At 44.3% G+C, this 9,595-nt stretch overlaps 1 protein-coding gene across 1 annotated transcript; it reads left to right on the top strand.

Moving 5' to 3' along the window:
- Positions 1-3,866: 3,866 nt before the first annotated feature.
- On the top strand, positions 3,867-5,322 carry LOC121616320 (helix-loop-helix protein 2-like). The gene is made up of 2 exons (XM_041951053.1): positions 3,867-3,948; positions 4,928-5,322. The coding sequence occupies exons 1-2, from the start codon at positions 3,867-3,869 to the stop codon at positions 5,320-5,322; spliced, it is 477 nt and encodes a 158-aa protein (XP_041806987.1).
- Positions 5,323-9,595: the final 4,273 nt, after the last annotated feature.

Here is a 9,595-nt window from a genome sequence, read left to right as displayed (position 1 = left end):
GGGGACAACTGTTCCATGAAAGAGCTGCTCTATTAAAACCATGTAAAGTTTACTGATCAATCATTTACTGTATATTATTAGAAACTTTATTCATGTTGTATATTTGCCTGTAGACCAACACGCGTATTTTTGCTTATTCAGCCAAATTATCTTAGCTTAACTATTAATTGCAATGAAAAGTTGTAAGTTTAACAAATGAAAACTCAAATTTTTTACCCATAATTAGTGGCATTTACATATTTCCAAGAATACTGATGCATAAAGGAGTATTTTTCCACAGCTATATTGTTCCTTTCACCTGCTATGAAATGGACAGGTGGCTACAGTATCTTCAGGGAATATTTATTGTATACAAACTAATATAAATGCACAGTTTCATGGCATGATGTTGTGCTGTCAATGGCAACAGATTAAAGGTGCTTTTTTACTGCACAGAGCTCAACTCTCATTAACAATTGATGCCTTGGTCAGTGTTTTTCTAGCTTCTTATTCGAATAAGATGCCTCCCATTTCGATCCCATCTTCCCAGGGTGACAGCTGACACACAGTTTAGGGCTGAAACATTTTCATAATTGATTAATCGCTGAAGTCATACATCAAGCAAAAGGGATAAACATTCTGTGTTTCCAGCTACTCAAATGTTTTGTATGTGTCCACTCTGGGAGGACATCATCCTGGGCACAAAGATCTCATGATTTGCACTTTTTAGTATTTTTTACTTTACTCTAAAGGTCCAGTGTGTGGGATTTAGTGGGACATATTGGCAGAATAAGGCAGAAACTGAATATATTAATAAGTATGTTTTCATTAGTGAATAATCACCTGAAAATAAGAATTGTTGTGTTTTATTTACCTTTCGCAAGACTTTCATGTCTACACAGGAAGTGGGTCCTCTTCATACTGTATAAGGCAGCCCGAACAAAGCCTGTGTGGTGAAACCTAGCAGCTAGCAATACCAATAAATCCTACACTCTAGACCTTCAAAGATTTAAGGCAGTGATTCATTCACTGAAAAAAATGAGCACAAGAATAATCAACAATCAAAACAACTGTTTGGTTCAACCCTGACACAATCAGTCTAATGCGTTATTCATGTGAGTGGAATTTGTGGAAGGCTTTTGTCACATACACTACTGTCTGAGGTGCCTCGTCTTCCTTTAACAATGAGTTAGAAAAGATGAAGTGTTTTCGGAAGTTAAAGCCACAAACCTTGAGAACTGTCTCACCTCTACCCCTCCTCCGCTCCCCCTCCTCCTTCTCACCACTGTAGCCATGGTGACAAGGCTGATCGATTAGATGTCATCTGATTCCAAATCAGCAGAAACAATATAAGACAGCAGATGGTAAGCTGACAGAGAGGAGAAGTGAGGGAGGGGGTGGGAAAAATGGGCACCAAATTAAAATTTAACTACTTCAGCTTATTTGCATATACAGCCTGTGATTCGCTGGTAACACATGAGGGTCACAGAAACGTAAGCCCGAGGATTAAGTTGGGCTGAAACCTGCAGCGATATATGCAAACACGGTGTGTCAACACAAACTTTTTCACCACTGGACTGCAGAGGTTATGTGTGCCTCGACATAAACTTCAAACTAGGAAACACTCTGCAAATTCACTGGTTTTACTGCAGGTGTGAGGGGAAGATTTTGCACATGCATGTTCATTAACACACAGATCCACGTGCACATGCATGAACAGATGACAAGGAGGAGTTGAAAATGGGAGGTTTGTGGCTCTAGCCTTTAAACAGATGGTGCCCAGACTGAGACAGAGGAGGAGTTACACCCAGGAGAACTGGTGTAAAACAAAAAAACGGGGGGGAGGAGAGGACACAAGGGATACAAGGTGGAGGGTAGAGGAGGGCACAGACCCTGAAAGTCCTCCTATGAAATGTTCACAAGGGATTCTACTGAAATGAAGTGGTTGAATGTCTTCAGTGCAGCTGGAAATGAAATGAATGATGAAAGTTGTCTGGGTGGTGTTTGAAATCTTCAGGGTATGGCATCATTAGTCCTGGCAGGTGTCTGAACTTATCCCGATTCTGCAGTTAAAGTTGTGGAGAGATTGGACAATATCTGTTCATTAGACCTACTGTGAAGCTACGCTGCACCCAAAGCTGGAGCCCTTAGATTAAGAAGCTCTTAGTGTAAAATGATTTTTGAGGAGCATGAATTGACTAATGTGTGAGTATCTTACTCTGATTTTTTGCTGCTAAGCTGCAGTTTCTTCCCTCTGAAAGAAAAAAGCATAATCTTGACATTAACTGTATTTTGTATATATTAGAAACAGTACACATTAATCAACACTGAATAGAATGGAAATGCCAGAAGGGTCATAATACTTGCAACAGAGGGCCAGATTTATCTCTTTTTGCCCAGCCCTATCGTACAGGATATTAATCTGAATTGTCTTCCATTATTACAATGTTTGAAGTACGGTGGAAAAGGCCTGACCACATAAACAACCATACAGACAGAGAGAGTAATTGATTATCATCGTATCATTGCAAATTTATCTCATAACAGATTGCTTCATATCATCACATTCATTGATTTTCCTGGAAAGCAGATGACTTCATCTGACCTTACTGAGAGGGTGATATAAACACCGAAGCAATTCTCACAGCCTTCTCTTGAATATCATTTATAACCCTAAACACACAACACAACATTAGGTCCAACCAGGCTGAAGAAATGCAAAGTACAGGATGCAGTCAGGTCATTACTGAAAAGGCTACAAACACAAATATTAATGTTTACCAGCAGCAGTTCTGAGGAATCGTCCCTCTTCCCATGATGAGCAACATATCCAGGATGATATTTCCCAACTGACAAAAGACAGAAATGGTCACATTTTGGAGAGAATGATAATGATGTTTGCCATATGCCAAAGCCCCCTGAATAATCACACATGATCCCCACTGACGCTGCTTCTGACGCCATCAGAGGAAACATTTTCCACCATCGGCACAGAGGTGGAGGCCATTTGGTCATTCACTCACAATGATTATGTTAGTAATGATTAGCGCTGACATTTCCCACTATGCACAGATCAGAAATAAAATGCCAGAGTCCCAATACCACCAACACAAACTGAACCACAATATCAGGCTCTGGCACACAGATACTGTGCGTGTGTTGTAATACGAGGCACTACAATGTTTGCTAAACTTGGTGCCCACCTTCTTTTTTTTTTTCTTTCTTGGATAAATTGGTTGATTTAGAGCCCTCACCTTAGCCCTGTACCTCCATCAGCGCTGGGCCCATTAAAGTGCTGCAAATGGCCAAGCATGTGCTTCTAACCAAACCAAAGTTGCGCACTGTGGCTTACAGACTGCCAGCTATACAGGCCCACCTGGCTTTTAAAACTCTAATCACCAGCTCAGCCTTCAGAGATATGACCGATCCATCCTCGGCCGAAGGCTACGAGGAGCTCTTTCTGGTGTTGTTTGTTTGTTTACTTTTAATGGGCAGACCAGGTGGATGTGAAGCTATAATTCCAATTTTACTCAGTTTCCTTTCTGTTTAGACACAGGCTCGCTTGACCCAGTGCTAACAGGATCCAGGATAATATGGTATCCTTGGAGGAGGTTTCACGTCTAGTCAACTAAAATCCATTCATGCACAAGCGTTGCGACCTTTAGAATGAAACGTCTGCAAAATCCAACAAATCTGAGTGGCAAAGCTCCGCACGCACGTGTGCGCGTGTCATGCGCCGGGAGTGAAAGTGAAAGCGCGTGTCGTCACTTGTCTTATGGAGACGTAGGACTGTCTCATCTTGCGCACGGCCAGGCGAGGCTGGATGGAGGAGACAGACAAAGCAACAGCCAGACTGTCACTGACGGATGTGATGCGCACCTGACACCATGACGGACAGGGAGGAGGAGGAGGAGGAGGAGCGGGGCTGCGCAGCTTCTTCACCCGAAGTCAAACCTGAAACCACGTCCCGTTTTCATCCTTTTAATTCAACTCGTCTAAACAAAAACCAGGACAGCCTGAAGGCTGACGGGGAAAACTTTACGCGCTCGTACCTGCACTGACCGTTTATTTAATATGTGAGAACACTGAATCGATTTTCTCTGTTTTTTTGTCTTTTAATTGTGCGAGGTAAGTTAACATTTAATGTTCTTTACTTTACCCGCACCTCCACTCGATCTTTGCTCCGCTGCGCACTTTCAAACGTTTGTTCTGTGTAAAGTCTCTGCGAAAAACTTGAAACATTTGTGCATTAAAACACAAAAAGCCACTCCGGGTTAGAGGCAGGCAGCTCATGCGCTGAATAAGCAGTTGAACACAGAAAATACAGATACTCCTTAATGTGCTGCGCAATATATATTTTCCTTGTACGCATGATACCAAAAAGTGGAAGAATTGTCGATCAGGTAATTTCATCATGCAGAATATGATGTTTACCTCACCACCGCGTGCTACTTCAAGTCTTCAATTGTTCTGTGACAATAAAAACGATTTTAATAGTCGTTATTTTACCAAATGGCTCGGCTTGTTTCAGCACCTCGGACAGCGCCGAGTCTCTGCTCGCAACAAGTGTGTGCATCCGCCACTAGGGGGCAGCACGAGTCCTTCATATTTTAAGGTTGTTTGTCCCTAAACTTTTACAATTTGATCACAAAAAACATGTCTATTAAAGAGAGCTAGCTGGATATGCGGTGAACACAATATGACAATCATCATAACGGCACAATAACTTAGAATAACTCAAATCAGCTGTACTGTTTAAAAAATAGCCAATCACATGAATGTTCCTAAAAGTAAACCTCTTCCAGAATATAAAAGCTGGTTCAAGTCTGAGACCCTGAATCCACTTCTGATGTCTAACATTGATGCATGAATGCACAGCACATGATGAAACTTGCTGAAACCGAATCGTTTCCAAGCATCTGGATGTTGGTCTACCGTTCTTCTCCAGGATCTTTCCGGTCTGCGGACACCAGCATGATGCTCCGTCCCGACCCGCCCGTGTCCGACCCGCCTTGGGGACTGACGGACGCGGAGACCCTCTTGGACGCTCTGAACGTGCAGTGCGGGTCCGTGCCGGCCGAACCCGGAGAGGGCGGAGAGGGCAAGGCGCACGTGCCCGTGCTCAGCAGGGAGGAGAAGAGGCGGAGGAGGCGCGCGACAGCTAAATATCGATCCGCGCACGCCACCAGGGAGCGGGTGCGTGTGGTGGCCTTCAACGTGGCCTTTGCAGAGCTGAGAAAACTGCTCCCAACGCTGCCGCCAGACAAGAAGCTGTCCAAGATTGAGATCCTGCGGCTCGCGATTTGTTACATCTCCTACCTCAACCACGTGCTGGATGTCTAGGCTGCGAGGACCAGCAGGAGGAAGTACTGAGGCAGGGTGACTATAACCAGCCATGACAACCAGACATGACTTTTCATACCACGAGATTGGAGGAGCCCCTTTTCTGTACGGGGTTATGTAACACAGTGGAGCACACGCTGTGAACTGCTTCCAGCATCCTAACACTATTATGGGAATATCACATTGTTTTTTTACATTTACATTCATATAGGAAAGACTACAGTGGATTCTTACTGGCATCATCAAGGATGAGAAAACAGAAAAATATTTTAAAAGCAGCTGTAAATTATATGTCTGCAGCCTAACTACTAAAACACTGAATGCTTGACCTTACATTTGCTGCCTATCTGATGTGACTTTGTTTCCTGTTTGCACTGATTTGTACATCTATTGTACAAAAAGTACAACAACAAAAAAAAAGCCAACGTGACTTTTCTGTGCTTTCACTCTGTGGGATTCAGCTGAATAAACTGCGACGGCTAAAAAAAAGTTTAAGAAACCTGTTTGATGCTGCTTTGATCCCAGTTATTCTACAACATCTCTGAACCCAAAAGGAGTTTTTGCAAAGGCAAATGTAGATTTCATCTTGGAATGCGTGGAGACATTTTGCAAGTATGTGAGATTTTACTTTTATATTATTATCCCAACTAAAGCCCTAAAGCTACCATACAAGCTGTTCCTCTACCACATGGGCGAGCTCTTGGTTTTTTGGGGGGGTTCTCTCCCTCTGGATGGGGCAGGTTCGTCTCCAGAGGACCCAAAACCATCACATTATGGTTACACGTCTGCTTCCTCTCTAGGGACACGCACACCGACAGACAGACGCACATATGTACATACAAATGAGACAGTAATAGAACACAAGACAGGAGCAAATGGAGTTTTTTTCCAACACAGCGCATGTTAAAAAATGCATGATTATCTCCTGTCAGCAGCCCACAGTCAAAGCCACATTTTATTACTTACAGTAATAAGGTAATTAAAAAAAAAAAAAAATGCAGCATCACATTTTGGAATGCGATCTGCCTTTACATTTTCTAACACTGTTACAGGTTTGCCTGCCTTTTTTTCCATATGGGAATATACATAATTTATGCTGACAAAAATGAATCATTGAACAGTGTTTTGACGTCCTGCTTTATGTTCTCTTGTGAGATCAGGGAGCAGATATGAACTCCGGCTTTGATTTCTCTGTCCATTAGTCATAAGCTGCCTGCGCTCCTTCTCCCGGCCCTTTATGCGAGTCTCCGCGGTGTAATGTGGCCCGGGGGGCTCGAGGCATTGTTCATGTCCACTCCAGCAGCAAGAGCGACAGCCCTTTGTCTACACGCTACACACACTACACGCTCGGCCTACACACTGGATATAATAGGTGCGTTGGGGAGCAGAGGGAGACAGGCCCACATCAGATTTTAAGAGAAATGGGGCAGGGAAAGTTGTAAAGCCTGTACATAGATGGTTATTATTTTTAACTAATGTGGGTCAAATACTAAAACTAGGCAGGAGCTGCACACAGCTCTGTCACACTGCAGTGTCTGGAAATTAGACTTGAAGTTTCTCTTCTCTGTACCTTACAGTGTGAACAGGTTTGGAGCTGTGCTTTAGTGTTATTCTGGTCATTCACTCTTCAGATGTCATGCTTCCTGCTTAAACATCCTTCGGTTTGGTTAAGACTTGTTAGACAGAGTTTGGAAGGAGCAACACTGCCCTCTGATGGAGTTTCACAGAGGAGAATTTAACAGTAAAAAATTCATATTCAGTTGTTTCTGCCCATGGCCTCTGTGGATGAATCTTTGCCTGTTGTTTAAAGAGACCTTCCCAGAGCCATTAAAAACTCTGCTTTATTTGCATTTAGTAGCATCACACCAGGCCATCAACAGAAGGAGTTTGCAGAGGTGTTATGAGATTGTAGAAGTTGAAATTTCCATTGTTGAATATCAAAAGCTGACCTTGAGATTAAGTTGTTTTATCAGCGGCTGTTTGCAAGTTCAAGAATAAACACTGCTATACTGTGTGTCACTGGTGTTGTTGTTGCTGTTTTTGCTCTTGATGCAGGGAATAAAATGTGGCAAACATCTGTTGAACATTTAATTACGTTTTTTTAAAAAAAACACCATCCTTCACCTGTTAACATCATGATTTATCTTGGCCTTTCTTACCTGGGTGCAAAAGTGATGCTTTTCATAATCACATAATCAATCTTATCACATAGCCATAGTGTGTGTGTGTGTGTGTGTGTGTGTGTGTGTGTGTGCGTGCGTGCGTGCGTGCGTGTGTGTGTGTGTGTGTGTTTATAAAAATACACTTTCCATACAGAGCTGGCACAGACCATATTCTACCAACAGAGACCCAACAATTCCCTCATGAGCAAGCAATCAGGCAGAAACCTCAAGCAGAACCAGGCTCGGGGCGGGCGGCCATCTGCCTCGACCGGTTCAGTTAGAAGGTATTGCTTATCATAATTTAGAATATGCACCATTTGGCAGAGCATCAGATAAAAGAATTAAGGTCTTAAAACACACACAAGACAAGGCCTCAAGATTAAGTACTGAAGCAGGACCACTGTCATGTCAGCAGATTCTGTGCTTTAGTAGTGCTTGCTCCCATATTCCCATAAACAAAATACAATCGCCTCAAACCAGATGCCACACAGTGAAAAGGCTGCAGACATGTTTGTAATCCCTTACTGAAAAAGTCAGCTTCTGTGAATATGCACACATCAGAAGCAAGTTTCTGACATAAGGTGGACCAACTTCCTGCTCAAAGCACGACCTCTTGTGGGCTCCAGCTGTAAAACACGCCTCTCAGCGCGCTTGGAGTGTATTGTACCTCCATGCTGCCTCCCTCTGTGGTGCTGCTAACCACAATGGCCAGGCTCGTATGAGGGAGCTGCCCCTGTCAGGACTGTGCAGACGCGCCTCAGCAGCGGCGGCGGCGGCGCCACATTCACCGAGACACTGACACCGAGACGCGAGCGGAGGAGTATATGACACACATCTGAGACAAGAAAGGTAGGTTAATGAATATATCACCGCGATGCTGCGTTCACTGCGCACGGCGTATCCATGCCAAAAGCCCGAGCCACAACCCCTCACAGGAATTAGCCACTGATGAAGTTCAGCGCTGCCGTCGTGGAAAAAAATGGTTTCCTTCTCATACAGATGTAGCCTTTATCCCTCCTAGAACATCATTATGCGGGGTCTAACCTTAGTTTTTATTTAAGCGCTGCTCCTGAACCTCTAATGTGCGCGTTAATAGATAGAACCAAAAGAATGCGTGCGTTATCTGAGCTGATAGCAGCTCCTGCGGTTAATGGTGTTCAGGATGGCACTGAAACGGGATCTATTGTAATCGAAACTGCAGCTGTGTAACAGAGGAACATCCCTCGCTCCCTCCGGGCCCAGAAAGCCTGTGATATAAAGGGCGTTTTTCAGATCACGCTGCGGGGGTGATGGTGTGTATCGCCATCAGCAGCAGCTGTCTGGAGAGCGCACCGTGCACAGCTGGATGAGGTGTTACTATGACGTGCCTCCTCTGACACTGTCTGCCTCAGTATCCCACAGTCATGCCGCTGCAGTGGAACTGTGCAGCTCCTGCACTCATTTATTATTGAGGGGTGCTGATGGGTCCTGTGCACACAGCTTTAAGGACGCTGTCATCTCCTGCAAGCCATCCCTGCCACGGATGATCAAAAGAGAGCGGTGCTGGCGATGCTTTTGTCATTGTTCTCTTTTAAACCTTGTTTTCTGGCTGGCAGGGCAGTGTGTCACAAGTGTAATGAGAAGTGGAGCTACCTTTAGGCTACTGAGGTGCATTAGGAAGCTGCAGAGCTCGGACAGCCCAGTGTAATGCGTGCTGCATTATAGAGCAGTGTACAGTAGTGTATTTACAGACATAAAAGCACTGCTCTTAAAGCAGGAATGTGCTGTGGTATCTGTCCCACCGCCTCGCTCCCTCTCCCTCTACTGTACTTTCATTTAGTTCCACATGAGCGGATCAGAGGGGACTAAGTTTGCATTCCAGAGGACTGTGTCAGGTCTTAACTTTCTCCTTTTACTGCGGGGTGTGTGTGTGTGTGTGTGTGTGTGTGTGTGTGTGTGTGTGTGTGTGTGTGTGTGTGTGTGAAAGGGCAGCAGGGGGGGAGTGGCTGAGACTCTATCCAGTCACTCACAGGTCACAGGTTTTGTGGCAAGAATCAGATGTGTGACAGCAAACAATGAAAGGAAAATACGCAGGAAGCCGGTTCCTAATCACATCCTAGTGACGAGGTCCG

Source organism: Chelmon rostratus, chromosome 13 (genome assembly GCF_017976325.1).
Source record: "Chelmon rostratus isolate fCheRos1 chromosome 13, fCheRos1.pri, whole genome shotgun sequence".
Taxonomy (NCBI): Eukaryota; Metazoa; Chordata; class Actinopteri; order Chaetodontiformes; family Chaetodontidae; genus Chelmon; species Chelmon rostratus.
Note: the sequence above shows the minus strand (reverse complement) of the source record. Positions and strands in the feature narration are given on the sequence as shown.

Bases quoted from the DNA above. Each gene is read 5' to 3' on its own strand.
- LOC121616320 (XM_041951053.1), top strand. From the start codon at position 3,867: ATGACGGACAGGGAGGAGGAGGAGGAGGAGGAGCGGGGCTGCGCAGCT. The intron at 3,949-4,927 runs GTTTTCATCCTT...GTTCTTCTCCAG, and splicing joins CAAACCTGAAACCACGTCCC to GATCTTTCCGGTCTGCGGAC.